The 22,227-nt window shown below is 39.8% G+C and overlaps 2 protein-coding genes across 2 annotated transcripts in view; both read left to right on the forward strand.

Moving 5' to 3' along the window:
* Positions 1-12,235, forward strand: part of LOC104966548 (low-density lipoprotein receptor-related protein 1B-like) — a 53,537-nt gene extending 41,302 nt beyond the window's left edge. Inside the window, exons 21-29 of the mRNA XM_010795732.1 lie at positions 1,323-1,512; positions 3,222-3,426; positions 5,891-6,083; positions 8,911-9,036; positions 10,018-10,146; positions 10,255-10,374; positions 11,178-11,291; positions 11,718-11,867; positions 12,084-12,235. Coding sequence (XP_010794034.1) covers positions 1,323-1,512; positions 3,222-3,426; positions 5,891-6,083; positions 8,911-9,036; positions 10,018-10,146; positions 10,255-10,374; positions 11,178-11,291; positions 11,718-11,867; positions 12,084-12,235 — 1,379 coding nt within the window. The remainder of the gene's footprint in view (positions 1-1,322; positions 1,513-3,221; positions 3,427-5,890; positions 6,084-8,910; positions 9,037-10,017; positions 10,147-10,254; positions 10,375-11,177; positions 11,292-11,717; positions 11,868-12,083) is intronic.
* Positions 12,236-14,705: 2,470 nt separating this feature from the next.
* Positions 14,706-20,663, forward strand: LOC104966167 (SUN domain-containing ossification factor-like). The gene is made up of 7 exons (XM_010795321.1): positions 14,706-14,769; positions 17,041-17,123; positions 17,843-17,908; positions 17,994-18,059; positions 18,208-18,292; positions 18,735-19,928; positions 20,525-20,663. The coding sequence occupies exons 2-7, from the start codon at positions 17,057-17,059 to the stop codon at positions 20,646-20,648; spliced, it is 1,602 nt and encodes a 533-aa protein (XP_010793623.1). The 5' UTR covers positions 14,706-14,769; positions 17,041-17,056; the 3' UTR covers positions 20,649-20,663.
* Positions 20,664-22,227: the final 1,564 nt, after the last annotated feature.

A 22,227-nucleotide genomic window follows, 5' to 3' on the forward strand; every position in this document is an offset into this window, starting at 1 on the left:
ATGGATGATCCCTTGTTTTGACAGCAATAAAACATGAACAAAGAAGATTTACACATGAACAAACAAACAGAGACAGAACCTGATTCATGCAGGTAATCTTTCCAAAGCCTTAACAAACCCGGCAGACACACCATTATATCTGATAGCTTAGGGGCCGGTGGCTTTATTGAATGTTAATGGATAGGCTGTATCAGGGTAGGAAATAATTCTTCAAAGGGAAATTGAATGCTTCCTTTATCCTAAAACGTTCTCTTTTGCACTCAGGAGCACTGTTAGTGTTGGGTTTTCTCTTTTGTTTATGGTTGTACTGGTTTGGCCTAATGGATTTTGCATTGTGTCAACATTTTCTTTGCTTTAAAAGCATGCCATGTAAAGTGTTTTTTTCCCTCCCATAATGGAAACAATGCCCAAGTCAAAGGCTTCCACAAATACCCTACAGTGGTCCATTGGGAGCAGTAGTCATATCCATAAACATGACTACATGATAACCCAGCGACATTGTATTACTGCAGTTATTCTGACCCGACTTATTCAAATTGGTCTGTGCTTGGAATATTGAAACAACAGAGGTCATATTCAAAAGGTCATTTAAGTTGCCGCAAATACAAAATCTCAGTAAATGATCAAAACATGAATATGGCCGGGTTTTCAGTCTGTGATCACAGTGTCTCTCCATGGAGGTCTCCTGCCTGTCAGTCACAGGCCTCGGGCGGCTGCAAAGTCATTTTCATATTCTCTGTTTAGGAAATTGCTCTAGAAACGAAAACATATTCAGGTGCTGAGTGACTGTTGCATCAACAAATAGATGTCTGTCCGGCGTAGTCAGGCATGAAGTCATTTCCCTGTCAATCACAGAGGAAACTTAATCCCAATTCTAACACAATTGGGGCCTGCCATCTGTTACAAGCAAAGTCAATTTTTTTATTTTAGCACAGTTAAGTGGCCCCTGTTGGCAGTGGGAGATAACCTAAATGTTTTAATTTAGGTTGATTTCGTTACCCAAAGGCCACACAACCATATATATCAATAAGTTCTCCCTGAACCTAAATTGTAAGAGGAGAAACCTTGTTATGTTGTGTACACTTAATTTTCAGATGGTCTCTTACTCCGATTTTCTTTTTCTTACAAATGATGAAACACACTAATAAGGTGGATGCATTTTCTACTTTTGGATTTTGCTAGATGTCGCTTCAAACATCTGTGTCCTTCAGACTGGCCTGTGTGTTTTAAATAAACCAGTGCTTCTTTTGTGATGTCTGAACACGTTTTCTTCTTTCTAACTTGTGCCAAATTCTTATTTGTCTTTGTATTCTTTTCTTAAGATGTTGGTTCGGTGGAGGGCCTCGCGTACCACCAGGGCTGGGACACCTTGTACTGGACCAGCTCCACCACCTCCACCATCACCAGACAAACTGTGGACCAGACACGAGTCGGAGCCTTCAGCCGGAACGCTGTGGTCACTCTCTCGGAGGAAGACCATCCACATGTCCTGGCCCTGGATGAGTGTCAAAAGTCAGTAGCTGTTTTATATCTCTCCGAATGGTCTCTTACTCTGAATTATTGTATCATTCAGTTAATCCAAGAAAACTCTGGACCTAAATTCAGCTTTTGATACTGTCACTCAAAATATTTTCTGTACCTATAATTACATATTTTGCTCAGTTTTTACAATGTGTTTATCAATTGGGGTCATCATCCTTTAGTATAACATTGATTTTATTTGCTATGCTGATGATACAACAATTGATCTAACTTTCATTGTCTCAGCCTTATTCAGTATAAACATTGAATCAGGGAAAAGGCTCTGATTATATTTACTGTTCCAGATGACACAACATAACAACACTTGCATTTAAATAATATTACAAAACTGAGGACTTCTTTCTTTTTAAGATAAAAACAGGTTTCTGCTTATGTTGGTAAGTAGGTTTGACAATGCTTTCTTCTCACCGTTTCCAGAAACCTTCAAATTATCTAACAATTAAATCCCACTTAATTAACAAGATTAAAGAAAACTAAATAAAAAAATAAATGGCAGCTTTAGTGTTAAATATATATATATTTTTAATCTCAAGACCCTATTTTTTTGTTTTAAACAATCCTTTTCACTGAGATAAAGATTGCCTTGTTTAGCATTTTAACACCTGAGCTGCATCAACAGCTTATTGAATACCTGATTTAACAGTTTACTTTGGTTGCCAGTTCTCTCAGAAAAAGTGTTGTCTGTTGTTCAAAAAGAACACCTCAGTATTACTGTCAAAGATCTAACTCTTGGATAATCATGAATATCATTTGTTTCTGCGAGCAGTCTTAAAAGAGTCAGTATTTCACTCCTCGTCCGGTACTACAGTTTCTTGACCTCTGACTATATCCTTGGTCGGCAATTTGGCACCATATCCATCCTACTCCAGCAGCACTGTCTGATAATTAGAATTCCAACTCGAGTGATTAATTAGCGGCCCTTGGTTGTGACTTCTAACCGGAATCCTTATTATCACACTAGAGTGGACTACCATGACTTCATCATAGTGTGATGCAAGGGCCCAGTGGCAGAAAGATATTTTTATTTCAAACTCTATTTGTCTGTGGTTTATCTGCATAGCTGTAGATTTAATACATTCACCATCCATCTTGCAAACCCGTACCAAGAACCAAGATAGAGATCTTTCATTTATTTACTGCTTTCCTCTATCTGTGTTTTTTGTATTCTTAGATGTCCTCACATGGCAGGATTACGAATATATGACCTCTATCTCACAACGTGCGATGCTCATCAGTTTAATCAAATTGCAGCTTAGTTATTGGTGATGAGCTCCTTCGGGGCGAAAAAGGGGGAGCCGATGACAGGCCCGTGGAAGTCTTGGCAACATGTTGATAACTCACTGACAAAAATGCTTAAACCTCCATTAATTTGATTCAGAGGAGAAGCTTTTTTTCTGTTGATTAGGGTTTGTTTTGCCGGCATAGCAGAGAGTCTCCTGATTGACATGTTGCTATAGTAGCACTTGCAAAAACCATCATCCCTGCTCCCTGATTCAATTTTAGACTACACATAATTGAATTGTAGTTCTTGCTCCGGTGGTAGACATTCGTAAATGGGAAGATGTGATTCTTTGGAGAGAATGGATGATATCTTCACTTTACGATCAAGCCACTTGTTATAGCTAAATTACTAAAGACGATAAAATAAACGTTTCTTTGGTTGTCCTTCCACATTTTAGCCTGATGTTTTGGACCAACTGGAACGAGCAGAGGCCCAGCATCATGAGGTCCACCTTAGCAGGCAAAAACATGAGGATTATCGTCAGTTCGGACATCCTGACGCCCAACGGACTGACCATTGACCACAAAGCGGAGAAGCTCTACTTCTCAGATGGAAGCCTTGGCAAAATTGAGAGATGTGACTTTGATGGCACCAGCAGATATGTGAGTATAAAATAAATGCCCCCCTGAGTAAAATATATTATTGCAGTTGCCTAATCCGGTCTATTTAAGTTTCTATGCCATGATAAAAGTTATTAACTTGGACATTTCTATTGTTTTTCATGAAAACACCCCAGTGATTCGCTAATTAGAATATTTTATTTTCATGAATCTCTCTCAGTGATGAAGATGTTCATTACAAAAAACGAATTAAGTGAAACAAGGATGTCAGATTGATATGCCCTTTTCCTCAACATTCTTCCATTTAATTTCCCATCCCTATTGAGCTCCTGAAATATGATCCTCTACGCAGCGGATAGGATCTGAAAACCCTCTTGATGTTCTTTCTGATAGTTCAGCTCTAAGGGTACAGATGGTTCCTTAATCACAAAAGTCATTCCCTGCTAAACTAAAGAATCTCAGTGAGGAAAGTTCTCACTTTGCCTATGAAACGTTGCATGCATAATTTATAAAATCCCAGCTGGATATATAAAAGATTATATATCAGTGGATGTATGAAAGATTACAGTACAAGATTGCCTTTTCTTGCAATGAGTTTCAAATTTTTCTTGACATGACCTCGGCAGCTCAGCACCTTGGCCCATCTCAATTAGTTACCCATATGTGTCCCGAGCCGGGTCAGAAGGCTCAGAGAATCTTCACCTTCGGGTCCCCCACCTGCCCTCGCTGCGGCTTAGACCTGCTAATGAAGGCTTTGCAGTGAGACCGTTCAGGGTGCACACTCACCATTCCAATTAAAATGTGTAAATTAAACAGAGGTAGCTGTTAACTTGAGCTTATACCCAAAGAGTGTTTGGGTAACTCTTAAAGGGGCATTATTATGCACATTTTCAAGTTTCATATCTTAATGTTGTGCCTATTTATGATATGTTTAAATGCTTTAATGTTCAAACAATTGTTAATTTCTCTCATACTGCCTGTGTTACCGAAGTAAACAAAGGAGTCCAATGGAGTCTTTTCAGGCAGGGGGGCGGGGAGTATTGGGGAGAGAAACTCTCCCTGGAGGGAATTTTGGATTTAAGCCTTTGCAGACCATTTACATGCACAAAAAACAATATACCACATTTCAGGAAAGCAACATAGGGTCTCTTGAAGACAAGGCTTGGCTCCCTGTCAATTAACAATATTTTAAAACTTGCAATAGGCAATGTTGGAATTTAAAAAAATGTGTTACGCTCTAGAATAGATACAATAAAAGGCATTGTATTACAGCAATTCTGTATGTAGTCATATGAATGTAGACTTGGATGGCGTTGAAGTGTCCTCGAGGGCCCAGCTACCCCCGCTCTCTGCAGCAGTGCCATTACATGCCGACAGTGTCGTTGGCAGTTTTGGCATGGCCCACTCCCCCGTACAATTTTGAGAGTGGAGACCCATATTGTTAATGACGGCAGTGCTTCACAAAGGGCAGCGGAGTGCATAATAAGGGAAGATGTCAGCATGTTTGGCCTGGGGAAATATACCCTTTTTACCAGGAATTTGGCAAATATAACTTGAGTGTGTGGGAATGGTAAGTGTCATTTGAGTGAGCAATGTGTTGTCATGTATATCTCTTCAGGTCATCGGTTTGTAGTCTGTCTACATGGTTAAGGAAGAACCTTGTTTCAACATTATCGAAAAGTAAAGGACTGATAAGGACGTACAGAATATGTTCACATTCATCCAAAACACAACTTCCGAGAGTGTAATATGTTACTGGCTGTAAACTTAATGTCTCCCAAATCTAATTTCCCATCAATATGTTGCATTCGACCCCATCTGGCGATCCACACTAGGCCTCTTTTCCTGTCTCTCACTTGCCTGATGGCCAGTTGTTGCTTCCACATGCTGGGTTCCTTTAATCAACACCTGTCCTATTAATCCCAGTATGGCACAGGGCTAATGTGATGCTGCTTACAAGCCTGTCCCACTAATGACTAAGACTACATATCTGCTGGCAGCCATGATCCCCCCCCCACAAGCCTGGAGAGTCCCACAAGGAGCCATCTGATGGATTCATGCCTCCCTGCCAATGACACTGTCATTTACTCCCTCAACATCTGGGTTAAGCAGTCATGTGGGCAGCGCGTGTGATGTGTTGATTAATGAGTCGAAACATTTATTCCTAGGGTTTCACTCAACATTCTGATGATGCTTTCGCCAGACAGTTTTTAGAAAGAGTATTGTATTTGGAGATACAAGTATTGAAATGTATAAATGCACATGTGATTATCTATTCTGGCATTTAGAATCACATATATTGTTAAATGTGCTAAGTTCATTGCTATGAATGGCATTTGACAGCACAAGCCTCAAAGAGGACATATTATGCTCATATTTGTGTTTTGTGCCTCTACTGTAACATATGTACATGCTACAGGAAATGGAAAACACAGAAAAAGGGATACTCTAAAGGTGAAAGGCATGATATTTTTTAACATGAAGATGTTTCCCTATATTCTTTTAGGTCATAGTTAAATCGGGAGCGGGAAACTTCTACGGTCTCGCCATCTATGCAGATTTCATCTACTGGTCGGATTGGGCCCGCAGGTCCGTGCTGCGATCAAACAAGTACACGGGCGCGGACACCAAGGTACTTCGAGCGGACATACCTCATCAACCAATGGGAATTATAGCAGTGGCCAGGGACACAAACAACTGTGAGTATTTGAACAGCTGGAGATGAGCTCTGCTTGATGACCATTGGATGCAATGTTGTGTCTGCAAATATTTGTGTATTCTGTGTGGGCAGGTGCGTGGGCGATGATGTGTGTTTATGGCCGGAAGTTTACACATAAGCATTTTTATTGTGTAAAAAGTGTAGTTAAGGACAACAGATCTAAATAAATACACTGCTGTATTTACGATGTACTTAACAAAATGAGGATATTGAGGCATGTATACAGTATCCTCCCCTAGCCCGGCAATTGTTGTTGCTTCAATGCGCTGGGAACTAATAAAGCCAGGTTTGTTCTTGCTAGTTGAGGCTAATACCAATATGACTCAAAGTATAATATCTTTATTCACTGCAACGTACTCTTATCTCTTACTTCATCAACCTGTACATGGTGGCCTTCATCCAGTGACTACGGATGTAAATGAATAAAGTTAATATTCACTTTTGGTAAGAGAGTACCCTAAAAAACGTTTTTTGGAAATATTTCAGTAGTTTTTTTATATTTATTTTTAATATTTATAACAGGAAATGCATTGAAAAAGGATATATAATCTATTATTACATCTATAAAAAAGTAGAACTATGTTTATTTGTTAAGGAACAGTAAACTGATACACCCAAATGTACACATTTAAAAAAGCTAAGAACAAATTAACAAGAATAATAAGAAAATACAACACTAAAAGTAAAATATTCAACACAGTATATCTTATCAGCTAGCTAGTGTCAGTGTTTGCTAATAATATCTGATTAATAAGCTCTAAAAAAGGCAAAGGGTATGATAAATGAATGATAAATAAAGGTGTTCTTATTAAGAATCGCTAGAATAGTACGTTTCAGAGGTAATTAATAAAAATAAGTAGCCTATGTTATTAAGGGAGTCTCTTAAGGGTCGTATAAAGTTTTATTTCCAAGTAGGACAAACGAAGGTGGGCTTAAGTGTGTCCCAGTGGTTGGGCCGAGAGCGATGTGGTTCCTTGTTTATCTCTTCATGAAACATAATCACATCCTTTGACCTGCGTGGGCACAGCTGCAGGTCGACAGCATAATGTCCACTGAGCAACAATGGTTGATTTGATAACCAGTTTATCCTTTCTTCAGGTCTTTTATTGTTAACCTCTTTTTCTTCGGCAATGAATATCCTGTATTTAAATATTCATACAAATGGTTTACCTGGAAGTCAGAACACAGGAACTGTTTATTCTCAAATGAATACAATCCTCATGGCTGGAGGGCAGATAATAACAGAAGGGACAGACATGTCTCTTAACACTTACACTTAACACTACATGTCTTGTTGCTAAGCTTCTTCTCTACCTTTTCTCCTTCGCATTTTCTTCCAGGGGTTATGTCTGCAGTTTGGTCATGCGGTTTAGTGCAATACATGATTCCCACAGAGCTTCACACAGCGCCCAAGGCAGAGGAAGAAAAAATAAGGCAGCATCTTTTATACTTTTGCTACCTGTCAGCGAGGATATAGGTATCCTTTAACAATGGAACAACTCTTTGAATTCACATGTTGACCACTGCTCATCCTTTTAAATGAAACAAATTCTAAGTGTTGCATTTCCCCATAATTAAATAAAAAAACACATGTCACATAAAAATTAGTTTTTTTTCTGGATTACTGGTAAATACATTTTTCCTGATGTTATCAGATAATATCGATAATGCCATGCCATAGCACATCACATCAAGATGTTTCTGTCTTTGCTGTAATTTAATTTTACAGGAGAAAATCTATATTGGCTTTCGTCTCGATTAGCAGTAATGATCAGGTTTAGTGTTAGGCCCTCAGATTCAAAAAGCAAGAGCTCCTGTATAGATTTACCAAACCCAAATCATTTGTCAACTTCAAATGGAATTTATTTGGAAAATCACTGACTAATATTGTAGTAAAAAAGGAAGGCTCGGAAAAAAAAAACCCATGAGTGTATTGAATAGCGCTGCACAATTAATCAAATTTTATATTGAAATCGCAATATGGACCAGTGCAATATTCAAATCACAGGAAGCACAATACTTGTTAAAGGCTAAATATGTAAAAAAATACCTTTTTGAATTAAGTATTCTGAAACTGCAGAGATATCATGGAACAAATACAATGTTACAGACTTAAAAGAGCCTTAATATGCATATATTCATGGTTCATACTTGTATTTTGTCCCTCTACAATGACACTAATGTTCGAAAAGTGCTTTATTTTTCTCATCCTGCCAGCACCTCTTTTCTCCCTCTGTCTGAAACCAGAGTGCAGTCTGCTCTGATTGGTTAGCTGGCCGGCTCTGTTGTGATTGGTCAACCTAATAGAGATGTACCGCCCCTTAGCGCTAGCAAATAGTGTTGCATTGTGATGTCACTATGTTACAGAAGTAAACAAAGGAATCCAAAGCTGGTGTTTCAGGCATGGGGGGGGCGGAGACGTGTGTGGGAGAGACACTTTAGGATTGTTGCCTTTGCAGACCATTTACATGCACAAAAACCTATATCACACACTACAGGAAAGGGACAACCCCAAAGAGCACAACAGGGTAAGTTTGATACAGATGCCATCAAACAATAACATCATAATCAGGTAATATATCGTTCAATGATAGTGGGAATTAAGATTAAAGAATGATCGATCCCTCCAATATCATGAATCACATTGTAACAGTCAAAATAATCCCAATTAGTATTATTTTTCAAACCGCCCAATAATTGAACACGTTGGACCTTCACAGACCTAAAAGAAAGAGTGTGCCCCGGGGGAAATTCTTTCTTTCACTGCTTCTCGCCGCTTAATCACTTCTGTTTGATTGTTATTGAAGGTGAGCTGTCCCCGTGTCGACACATGAACGGAGGCTGCGGCGACCTTTGTCTCCTGACCCCGTATGGGAGGGTCAACTGCACTTGCCGCGGAGAACGTGTGCTCTTGGATGACAACCGATGCGTGTGTAAGTCATGAGGAGCTTTAGATTTAATTAAACCACAAGTGCTAACCCTCGGGACATTGTCGGTACCACATATCGATTGAAAGGACGCTCTTTATGAAAACATTGAAATGCATGGTTTAACCTGGGTTATGTCCACACTTGAGTTAGGCTCTTATTTGTGCTGTTTACACGAACCTTTGATGTATTTGAATTGATTCCTTTAAGCGTAAACACACAGAAAGGCAGGATTGTTTTCTTTCTCTTCGACTAAGCAAGTCCGTTTGTAACGATTCCAATAATCATAGTCGATACTGCTCGGGGAAATAAGGCTATATCATTTGGGACTTTATGTTTATGCCAGAAAAACATATTTGAAAGCATGGGGTGTTACACTTACCTGCTGAAAGTCACACAACTGAATTATTCCAATGGTGTCTGGCTCTCTAATTTGACATATTGCAGGTTGAATTTGAAATGCAATGTGAGGATAGACCATAAGGTGGGAGGAGCTGTTCAAACGATGGAGGTTTGGCCAGACTAAACATGGCAAGTGACTCAGGGAAAAATCTGGATGGTCGCCTGGATGTCACGCTAGAGGACGACAAGCTTTTTACACCACACCCCATTTTGTTTCATTACTGGAGCAAGAAAACGTTTAATTTAAAAACATTTAAAGCAGAGAAGAGACAGAGATTGGTCCGTGAATTAATTTATTGTCAAATTTCAACTAGTAAAATGTTGTCATTTCTTATTAAATCATTGCCCTGAATCAAAAAACAGTTAGCTGCTAACTGAATATGAGAATATTCCAAGCATGTCACAGCCAGACTTCCCTCAAGTTGAAGAACAGTTTAAGGGTAATTGGGTTATTGAATGACATTTACAAATGTTGACCCTACACTACAGTACACAGTGCCTCTGAACTCACATACTTTTACAAAGTTTTCCCAATATGCGCAGACAACTTTGAGATTTTGACAGCCTCATTGTCTTCTCCTGCAGCAGAAAATTCCTCTTGCAACATCCACACTGAATTTGAGTGCGGAAATGGCGAGTGCATAGACTACCAGCTAACGTGTGACGGAGTAGCCCACTGCAAGGATAAATCAGATGAGAAGATGCAGTACTGTGGTAAGAAACACCTGGATGAATTGTCTTATAAATAATTACTTGTGGATTGATTTTGGAGCGCTTAAAAGGAGGATGGTTTAACTTTCAAATTAATTTCACTGTGTCCAGACAACAGGAGTTGCCGGAAGGGTTTCAGACCTTGCTACAACCAACGGTGTGTGGCCAACAGTCGCTTCTGTGACAGGATCGATGACTGTGGGGATAACTCGGATGAAGCTTTCTGTAGCAGTGAGTCGCAACTGTTTGATCTGTGGCTCAATCTGTCCCGTTTCAATCCCGTCCTGCCTCCGAGGGCAAGATCCGGCGACACTAATGCTCATATTAATACGCCACGCTAGGCCACATGCTGAGCTAAGCCTTCACCGTCTAATGAGCCCCAAGATCAGAGTGCACAGATTCAAAGTAGCTCACAAGCCCCCCCAACATGTGAAGCTGCCTGGACAATTTGTTGCGACTGATTTAGTTTTTTAACCTTGGATGTTGAAATAATCCAGTAAAAGTTGCTCATTCCCCTGCTGTAATTGGACTAAAGTGGGATGTTATCAAGGTCTAGCTACCAAGCTGATAGAAGCCCACAAGGAGATAGAAGTGTTTTCATAATTAATGCACACTTTCCAACTATGGTATGCCAGGAGTTTATCTTCTGCCTTGCATTTGCTATTTAATGGGACACCACCAATAACTTTTTCCATTCCTATTAGGGAAATGTAATTATAGTAGCATGTATGTTATATACTGATTATGTGTTGCAGGCTGGGGGAATGAGCGGAACCATTGTTCAGTACTTGGTAAATTAATAACAAACCAAGATGCCCATCTCGCATATTATGGGTCATTTGCTCTTGCACCGCACTCAGGGGGTGATAGCACTATGCCAGTGCTTATAGCACTGATTCTCCAACTCATCAGAGAGATTTCTTCTTATCTGCCAGGACAGGAAGCTTATTTAAACCTCCCCCAGAAAGTATTGTTTTGAGCCGTACCTGTATCTGCCTCCGATTGCTTTTTGAAATGCTAATTCTCTCCCCCAGATGTCACATGCGGATCATCGGAATCATCGTGCAAGGATGGGAGCTGTGTACCCAGCTCAGCCTGGTGTAACCAGGTCATCGACTGTGCCGACGCCTCGGATGAAAAAAGCTGCAGTGAGTCCTTCACCTTGTGATTTTCAATTGCAGTATGGCTCAAATAAATATGCAGAAAACTGAGGTGTAGCAGATCACAGGAATCTGGTTACTTACTGTATGTCTGCCCAGGTCTCGTTTTATTGATGTTTTTCTAAATGTATGCGCCAAAAGAAACATTGATGCCTCACCTGCTGATCCGCCATCATACTTGTTTTATTAGAGAAGTTAAAAAAAGACATCCACTCAGATTCAGTTAAAATTAGGCTTATTGTAATTAGAAACATAACTATTGATAAAATATAAATATTTATGTACTTATTTATTTATCTGTTTATCTATTCATATATTTTTTGTATTGACTTTTGTCTAAACACTCACCCTTTGACTCTTCAATTCCTTCCATGGTGACGAGACAATAATTGTGGCGCTGTGTTTTGTATTCAGACCACACTGACTGCTCTCACTTCTACAAGCTGGGGGTGACGGAAAAGGATTTCATCAGCTGCAACTCCACCTCCCTGTGCATCCACCCGACATGGATCTGTGACGGTGCCAACGACTGTGGGGACTATGCTGACGAGACCAACTGTCAGGGTGAGAAACCTACGCAAACAAACACAGACATAGACAGACACTCTGAGACAGACTATGGATGCCAGCTTCAATTAGAAAAGACTTAAGACTGATCTCATTTTTTGGAGATGATAATGACAGTGGGATGAGAGATTCAGAGAGAGCTCAGGAAGATATAATGACCTCAAACATTGCTTTATTTTAAGAGGACTGACTTGTTTGTGTTGTTTGTCCCAGTTTCCCATGGGCAGAAGTGCGAGGAGGGCCACTTTGCTTGTCCAAGTGGGAACTGCATCTCCAGCGTTTGGCTATGCGACGGCCAAAAAGACTGCGAGGATGGAGCAGATGAATTCCAGTGTGGTAAACAGACTAATCTTACCTCTCAATGAAATAACTTTACAGTAAATTGAAAATATATGTTGTGTTCTCAAAAAACAAAATTGGTATTTGCTTGATTCAGACAACACTAATAAGAAGTGGAAGGATGTTTATCTTCCATTATCGAAGCTACTTGTCCATTCAAATGGTGAATAGTAATATCTTGTGCAAACCCTTGACTTTTGATTTGACACCACCAGCAAGTCAACATTTGCTTGTGCAGTGAAACATCTCAATTTTGTGCAGACAGGACTTTTCTCTAGTTCAACAATTAGTTATTTTTGTATGGTTAGGAGGAAAATATATCCTACTATCAGATGGATTGGCAAACAATCAGGTTCAAACTATCCTGTTACCCACGAAATCCCTTCACATCTTTACAATACTTACCAAATCTGACCAATAACCTGTGACATCACCACCAGCCTCTGTTTTGTGTTTAATGCTAATTAGCAAATGTTAGCACAACTGCAAGGACGTGGTGGATACATTCTAGTGTGGAAAACCAATCTTACCTCTTAATACAAGTGCTTCTTCACAATACATTTCTCTTCCCTTTGTTTTTCTCCCCCTTATTGTGTGTTTGAGATTTCTCAAGTGGGTGATGCTGCTTGTTTGAAAGTCTAATTCCAGCCCTGAATCCATAGTGACGCTGTTAAGAACATATGTTTTCTTCCTCTCCTCTCTTACAATGAATAACAATATATAGCCTTTTCAGTGTAACAACTAATTAATGAGGCATCAGTCATTGAAATGGTTATAATGAAGATGGGAAATGCTGTTCTATAGAGTGCCACAGTGACGCGTCCTAAAACCCGGAAGTAAGCTGCGCATGGATTCCTTCGACAAAAAAGCAATGCAATTTCTCCATACTTTTATCATTTTCTAATCATAAATCTATCGATCATAAATCTATCGATTAGATTTATGATTAGAAAATTGTAAAAGTAGGGTAGACATGTGGATTTTATCCGACTGAACAAAACGTGATCCGTCTCTTAAATGTGTGTCAACCACAGACCTTATTTCGAGCTATTTTCCAAAATCCTATGGAGAAATTGCATTGCTTTTTTGTCGAAGTAACCCATGCGCAGCTTACTTCCGGGTTTTAGGACGCGTCACTGTGGCACTCTATAGAAAGCAGGGACATGTGAAAGGATTACCACAATGCCACTCCTTTACTTCCTGTACCAGAGGCAGCCAAAGCGTTATTACCTATGCTTTGATCCGTGCTAAGGTATGCAGAGACAAAGTCAAGATCGTTCCAATTAAACAAGGAGACCATAATTAAGTCATGGTATGGATAATTTGCCCTCCAACCGATAGGTCTCGCGCGCACAACCGTTCATGTGTCATTGCTTTTGGCAGCAAATCAAAATGGACTGGGTGCTTTAATGTAGGTGCTGAGAGTAGCTGTTGGGCTTTATCACTGTCACACATATGCACAAGGTAATTACATCTGATGGATAAGTACACACATACACACACACACACACACACACACACACACACACACACACACACACACACACACACACATACAGTGTCAACACACTCACTTCAGCCTATGTCGTCGTCTAGGCCATGCTTTAGTTAGAGTGTAAGAAGTCAGGAAGCAGTCGGCAGTTAGTGCTGTCATACAGTATGTGTACAGAACTGGAGGAATATTGCATTTCCTATCTTTGTGAGGTAAGAGAGATGTAACTTGCAATTTGCAATTATTGACAGTAGATACACCCCATTCTAGACACTCGCACACAAACACAATGACATATTTTGTTACATCCCTTTCAACTGTTCAACCTTTTTTAGCAGCTCTATAGCTCACTTTGTTGTTAGGTCTGCAAACAAATTTCCCAATGAGGGGAAGGTTGTGGGTTTTTGAATTCAGGAACGATTTAGAGCGCATACGTGGCCACAAATAAGTAATGTTTACTCTCTTTCGTCCACTACTTTACCCGGACTGAAATAACTTAAACACTAGTCAAGGGATTGAGACCAAATTGTGTTCATTCATGGTAGACAGAGGATACACCCTAATGACTTTAATGATCCATTGAATCCATTGAAATTTCCCATCTCAGACAAAAACAAAACAAAAACCGAAGAAATAAAGATACAGTCAGTAGGATCACTTCAACATTTCACAAACAAAAATAGGTTGACAACCAAATACCACCAAAAACACAACATTTATTGTTTCTTTAATCCCACTCTTCATTANCAAAGTACAAATATCCAAAATCAGTTCAGTAACGGTTTTCAAGGGGATAATATTTACTCAAATTGATGGGTTTGGATGATGGGGGAAACTCGTGTCACAGGCTCTTTTAATTTGAGCCTTTTATACTGATTCACAGTCAAACTAAATCACGGCTCTGCTGTTTTGTAAATAATGAAACCACTGCGGCAGGTGTTAATCTGTGTGTGGCTAAATACAGCAGCCATTTCAATTATAATATTTAAATATATTTTTCCTTTTCTTTTAGGTCGAGCTGGTCTCTCATTTTGGCTCTGAACATTTCTGTCCCCTCAGTCTCATAAGGTATGTACAATTGTTTTTTTTATTCTTAATTTGAAGTCCCATAGTATTTATATTACAGTTTGCACAATCGTTACTAGGTCGGTCTATACAGTGGTTAATCTTTTTCTTATTTCCATTATAAACACACACAACCAAAGCACAAAAAAACCCAGGAAGTATACAAAAGAATGACATTGTTTCCATTACAGAAAATCCAATTATAATATTGTACCCTTCATCTACTGATGTGATGTCTGGGTTATGGTACTATGCTCTTAATATTTATGTAAAGATAAGTTAACTAACACATTCCAACATTAATTTTATTTGGATTTGAATATTGTAAGCAAGCCCAGAGGAAGTGAGCCACCTGTTAAAGCAAATGTAAGTAGATGCCAAAAGGTGGTACTACACTGACTTACATTGGGAAAGAGACGTCTGTAAACCAGTGCAATTTTAAGAAACATTTAAGATATATTTTGGGTGTGCCTCTAGATAAACAGAGGTGAAAGGGGGAGACAGAGGGGATGACATTGCCTGAAACGTTCTGCGCACTCGGGATTTGAACCCAGATACTTGGCAGTGGACAGCGCTAGGGGCCGCCAGCTCTAACTTCTGATCTATCCGGTGGCCCGAATAATATTTGTTTTAAGTTATCGAAACTGAGCAAAGAACGGCAAATTTGAGGCGGGGCTTAAGGAAAACTCAAGTGCGCTTGCTCTATGGGCCCAAGTCCCCGGATGATTCGGGGACCAATGAATCTACATTCTGTCCATTTTGGCTTAATGCGTAACTTTCGTAGAAATTAACGGGGCCCCGCCTCCAAACTGTATCCAGTATGCATCCATGATTGTTGGTTGTCTAGACCAGGGGTTCCCAAAGTGGGGAAAAATTGAAAATTAAAAACATTTAATTTTTAAAAAATGTATAATTGTTTTTAATTAATAATAACGGGTGCATAGACATTTTTCAGGGGCGGACTGGCCATATGTAGAATTTCCCCGTAGCGAGGCTCCCCCCGTTGACAATCCACTAGCGCAGTGTTTCTCAAACTTTTTCATACCAAGGACCTCTTAACCAATAAAAAAACACTCGCGGACCACCTAACTCCACAAATATCCAAAAACAATAGCCCTGCTCACCACTCCAACAGTACATAACAGCCTAATAATGACAGCTTAACCTTCTCTATATCGCCTCGTTCACACAATAAATCAACGATACAAATACAACTACAGATTATATAAGCATTTAGTTCAAATGCGATTTAAAATGCGCACAGGTTTTACACCTCTTATGAAATGTAAACTACATTTATTACGGAGTTTATGTCCGAGACAACAGACTCACAGATCGTTGGCTACTGAGAGAAATGCAAAATACACCGCATGTAGTACGACACAAACCTCCGCTGTGGATTTTCAAAACAAAATACAATAAAACTATGGTCGCACGCCCAAGTTTAACTCTCTGAGGCCTGCATGGTCTGTCTACAAAACAAAAATAAAAAAACGTTTATGCAGCCCCAACAACAGCCTCTGATCATCAACAGACTTCATGCAATGCTTCATTGGATGCATATATTAGATATATAATCTCTATCTAACTCTATCTAACTCCTAACACATCTAAATTTACTTCCAGCATTGATAAATGTTCATAAAATACATCCATTGTTTATTTTATACGCTTCTTGAAATCCTAAAAACACGTAGTTTTTCTAGAACAGATTACAAATCCCCTAAAAATGGTTCAAACAAGTGGCAACATGTGTGACGAAGGTGTTGCGCTGGGCTATATCATGCAATGGAAAATGAAACTTAAGCTCGCTCCATTGCGGAGATATTCCTGCGAGAGTGCGGAAAACTTAAATAAAATAATGTATTCTAACACTAGGCTTAAAGTGTGTTTCCTAATGATGGCTTGAACTGCATGATCTCTAGATGGTGTCAAGTGTTATTAGGTAATATTCAGCAGGTGGTCATGCTCAGTTCACATTCCCCCTTCCTCACACTATCAAGCCTATGGTGGGAATCAGGAGGGCGAATGCAGCTGTTGCTTCCACTTCTGCAAACTGTATAGATAAATCTGGCTGTAGCCTGAGCACAAAAGCTGCTTCAGTAATGGAAACTGTTGAAGAAAAGGAGCAGCTGTTCGAGGATTCTCCGACACTGTGTGACCTGTGTGTGTTGTGGGCTTTAGTCCGGATCACTTTAAGTGGCTAGTGAGATCAGATGTCACTGTTACATGAGCTTGGTTCAAGAATGATTCTGATGTATTTTATTTTGACAGAGTGTTTGGCACAAGCATGGTGGAAGAGTACGAGGAGATAGCCGACCCCGCAGAGAGACCCGATGATCAGGACGATGATTTGGGTGAGAACTGAGAACAACATCGCAACTGGAGAATGCACTGATTGTTCATTCTAGGCTAGTTTCGTTTTCTGACCCTTTTCAGGACTATAATTGACAGAATAAACAAACATTTGTATTCTTATTCAATTGTTTTGTTCACAAAAAAAACATTTCCAAAACTTCAGTAAGTACCTTTCTCACTCAGACAAATCTATAATGTAAAAAAATGCTCTAGGCCAACATGTTTTACTTTCCCAGGAGAAAACGGTTGCAACAACATATTTATTTAACGACATACCTAATGCTTTTACATCAAAACTCCCACTATGACATAAAAAAATATTAAAGATTTAAAAAAAAAAGTACAATAAAATAAGTTACGAAAAATGACTACCAACTTCGTATTTGCAGTTGCATCCATATTTCCATTACATATCACACTTTAAATATGTGTTTAAGGAATAATGTAAAATAATTTAGAACGATCAAATATATATATTACTAGCAGCGACCAAACATTCAGTATATTTGTAGATAATGAATTTGGTACATTTGGAAATGTTCGCAGCATGCAAGACACACTATATATAAATATGTAATTCCCCCATTGAGTTGAGGGTTAGAAGTTAAGTTTATAGTCACTCCATAAAATCATAGTGGTTTGACTTTCACATGTATCTTTGTGCTTTAATGTTCCTGCAAGTGATTGATGTGTTTTTAAAGTGCCCTACTCCTTACAGATGATCCTGCTGGACACACGCCTGGAGAAGTCGAGTTATCCAACAATCTGATTGGATCAGCAAAGGGTAAATATAGCAACTTCGCCTGCAAAATGATTCCTACTATCAACGTGGATCGCTGTATTGACTGCTCTTTACATTTCCTTCTCAGATGTCATTTTAAACATGGTAAATAATATTGCTGTCAATGTTCTCGGCGGAGGCCAAGAGATGCAAGGTATGACCCGTGTATTCAGCTCTCACTTCAACTTTCTTTAAGGAGATAGCATTCACTACTTTTAAGATGTTGACAATATGTTGGCCTTGACTACTGTGGGTTGTAATTATTCATGTGTACACTCAAGGTTGTCTTTTTTAATTTGTAGGCAACGTTTCATCTCTGGAAGTGAACACGACCGAGCCATCACCCATACTTGAAACCACCTCCCAAACTACAGACCTCACTATAGTGTAAGTCTAAAAACATCTTTCATAAGAAATACAGAAAACACAACAGTTTGATGAGGAGACAATACCACCCACTCAAGCAAATCATACATATAACACTTTTGAAGTAGTAAATGAAATACAATAGTAATTCAAATACAAAACAGAGTCAGTTTGATCTTTCATAATTCCTAATCGACAAACCAAACATTTTGAAGGATACATTTCATTATTAAAATCATAAAATGCATTACATTTGTATTAAAACAACCTGCCACCTCACACATAACATAAATTAATCAATTAATTAATAAAAAAGAGTACAGTGACAACAATAATAAATGACAACAAAACGGAGCCAATAGGATCTGTTATAATACTTAATCCCCTTAACCATAACTCGCAGATGCCTTATTGTGCACTTAATTCTCTTGATTTGATGTACTTTCTTCTCCTCCTTCTGTAGTCCACAATCTGAAGTGGAAGATATCTTCCCAGACCCTGATAGCCCTGCCACTGAAGCCCCATCTTCAGAGACACCCACTGCTGAAACTATCGAACAAGAGCTCCCCCCAGTGGAGGAAAATATCATCGTTCCCTTAGAGAAAAATGCGGAGGAACACATCAGCTCTACCATCATCCTTCTGGATAAGGAGGAGGAGCCTGAAGAAGAAAAAGAGAAAAAGAATGAGCAAGAGATCCAGATCTACTGTTCACTGCTTTCTTCTTGCTCTTGCGCTGCTTCCCTGCAGGAGTATCTCCACCAGCAGTGTGCCGCCCTGCTGTCCAGAAAAAGGAAATGCCAAACGGTGAACAGAAAGCAAGTGATTCCTCCCATCCAAACACCTTCCTGGCAACTTCCTTTATCCCCCTCTGCCTCCCCTGAACCTCACATTGAGGAAAATCAGCCCCATGAAGAAGAACAAGCGTCTGAACAGGAGCCAGAGAGCGGCGCAGAAACACCAGGCACCGACAAAGAATCTCATCAAGAGTGTATGTCGGAACCTCCTCTGCTGGAGCCCAGTCAAACCTCCATCCTCCCTACGGTCGCTGATTCATCCCCTGCTAAACCAACTCCCATTGTGGAGACACCACAGATGTCCTCTGAGGAGCCAGAGAAGAGCCAGGATGTGCTGGATGAAGAGAAAATAGAGCCTTCAGATTCTCTCTCTAGCTCCATCTTTGTAAAACCAAGCATGGACGATGCCTCTGTGGCACCGACAGAAGAAAAGTCTGACGTTGAGGCATCCAAAACGGAGATAGAAGCCCCTATCGAAACCCAAGATACGACAGATGAATCCCAAGTTCTCCAACCCGTCCCCTCCCCTCATTTAGACCCTGACCCCCTCATAGTACCTGGAGGTGGTGACATTGAAGCTCAAGACTCTGTTATCGAACTAGAACCCTCCGGTGGTCACATAGTCGTCACAGAAACAAAACTAGAGGATTTTGCGGAGGATTTATCGTCATCATCATCAGGTGGAAAGCCGGCCGCCTCGGACATCTACGCAGAGACCCCCAACGGCACGGAGCCGAACGGGAACCCTGTGCACGGAACCAGCCAGAAGGAGTCTGTGTTCATGAGGCTCAACAACCGCATCAAGGCTCTGGAGATGAACATGTCGCTCAGCGGGCGCTACCTGGAGCAGCTCAGCCAGAGGTGAGGAACAGGGATGTAGACAAAGAAAGCAGCTTATGGTTGTCGTCCTTCTTGTATAGAGTAGAGGGCCATATTTCGCAGCTAACTTTTGTTTTTACAATTGATTTATCTGCCAGGTTATTTCTTGATTGATCATGTGGTCTATAAAATAGTGAAAAATCCAAGATTACTTGAGGTAATTGATTTGATTTGTCGATTGACATGATAATAATCACCAATTGTTAAGAGTAGTTAGTAGATTAGTGTTAAGAAAATGTTCATAGCCCTGTGAAGACATTACATTGGTCTGTTTAAACTGTTCTCAAATGTTTTTAAATGCAATTGATGTTTTTAACTATTTGTTTATTCAATATATATATATATATTTGTTTTAATTGGCAGATTAGTGGATGAGGAAATTCTAATTGTCAATTGCGGTCCTAGATTTCATTAAATGTTTTGTTAATTCGGTCCAAAACCTATAAAAATATCAGTTGAAAACAGCAATTTTCGGCCTCTTTTGCATTACAATTGCGACTATTTTTCAGTCAATGGTCTGATCGCCTGACCATTGCAGCTTTAATATCAGGATTTCTTCTACCATGTTTTGATTCAAGGTACCGAAAGCAGATGGATGAGATGCAGAAGGCTTTCAACCAAACCATCATTAAACTCCAGAACACCTCCAGAATAGCAGAGGAGCAGGTGAGTGGTAAAGGGAAAACATGTTACTCCAGGTAGATGCCATGAGGGATAATCGCTTTTTGTCAGACTCTCTTAAATGATTATCCCAAAATCAGTTGGTTAAAAAGGAAATTGGTTGAAACAGTGCCTGTACCAAACCAATATATTTTTCTAAAATAAATGTTCATTTTTAAAAAAAATAAATGTTCATTTTTAAAAAATAAATCTACTAGATCAGCGGTTCCCAACCCACGGCCCCCTAGTGGTCCGCAAAGGCATTGCAAGTGGGCCGCCAATTTTTTATTTTGTGCAGGCTAAAGACACAAACATGGACATAACAATAACATATAGGATGCCATTCCCATCCCAGAAAAACAAAAGCAGAAGAAACAAAGATACAGTCAGTAGGACCACTTCAACATTTCACAAACAAAAATAGGTTGATAACCATATTTGGTTATCAACCTATTTTTGTTTGTGAAATGTTGAAGTGGTCCTACTGACTGTATCTTTGTTTCTTCTGCTTTTGTTTTTCTGGGATGGGAATGGCATCCNCCCTAAATAAATACAAAATAATTAACACTCAAACTCTCAAACTGTCACACATCGGTCTCCTTGTGGGTTTGAAACTCATTTGGCGAGGGAATAAAGAACCGTTACTTCTCCGCCCCAACCTGTCCTCTTCTCTGTGGAGGAGACATGTCCTACAGTGCAGAGCAAACATGTCATAGTTTGAGATTCAAATAGCTAACAATTTCATTTCAGATTTAGATAGCGCACTGTGATGCGAGGTTAATTGCTTTGGAAACAGGAACAGATTATACACACAGTATTTGATAAGGGTTTCCCCCGCTGTGTCAACAACTCCCCCTCTCCCATACATGTACACACTTTTACAGAGATATGACTGTGGGTTCGGGTAAATAATGACTGGCTTCAGGCTTGTTTACCCGTGAGAGTTTACACAGCGGCTACCACAGATTCATGAGAAACAAGAATACTTGGCCATGTCCTGTCTCATGATCTCTTCACTTCTGTGGAAGCATTTCGGATATTGTACCAATCAATTATTAACCGTTTGGAATTTCCTGAAGCCAAATACGATCAGTGTGAACCACGGGTAGGCATTCACGGTCAATCTGCGGGCTGCTCAACAACAGTGAGATGTGCGCAGCCATTGTGTCACGATAAGTCTTATAAACGTTTATTTTCCGATACGTTCTCCACGTGAAGCTGGATTGAGCTCCACAGCTTTCAAGGAACCATCATTACCAATCCTCCGTGGCTTCTTTGCTCTCCTCGGTTAATCCCTGGATGATGCAGAGTCTCAGAGCTGCTCTTTAGTGAATCTTAAGGGCAGCGTTTCAAGAGACAGTCTGGAAATAATGAGATGGTACTCAGAGTTTAGACTGGAAGGAGCTCGGCTCCTCTGCAGTCCCGTCTGTAGCGCCTCGAGCAGGAAATGACAAACGTGTGAATCTATGTTTTTACCGGTGTTTTTTTAGATGTGTTTTCGAGTTGTTTATTGTGTGTGAAACCTCGGTGTGTGTGTGTGTGTGTTTGGTGTGTGTTGTTGTGTGGTTGTGTGTGTGTATGTGTGTGTTGTGGGTTTTGTGTGTGTTGTGTTGTTTTGTGT

This window comes from Notothenia coriiceps, unplaced genomic scaffold (assembly GCF_000735185.1).
Source record: "Notothenia coriiceps isolate Sejong01 unplaced genomic scaffold, NC01 NC01_scaffold00037246, whole genome shotgun sequence".
Lineage (NCBI taxonomy): Eukaryota > Metazoa > Chordata > Actinopteri > Perciformes > Nototheniidae > Notothenia > Notothenia coriiceps.

What these genes read in the sequence shown, in the direction of transcription:
- LOC104966167 (XM_010795321.1), top strand. Translation starts at nt 17,057, where the DNA reads ATGGTGGAAGAGTACGAGGAGATAGCCGACCCCGCAGAGAGACCCGAT. An exon ending in ACTACAGACCTCACTATAGT is followed by an intron (nt 18,293 to 18,734) that starts GTAAGTCTAAAA and finishes CTCCTTCTGTAG; the next exon opens with TCCACAATCTGAAGTGGAAG. An exon ending in CTGGAGCAGCTCAGCCAGAG is followed by an intron (nt 19,929 to 20,524) that starts GTGAGGAACAGG and finishes TTTTGATTCAAG; the next exon opens with GTACCGAAAGCAGATGGATG.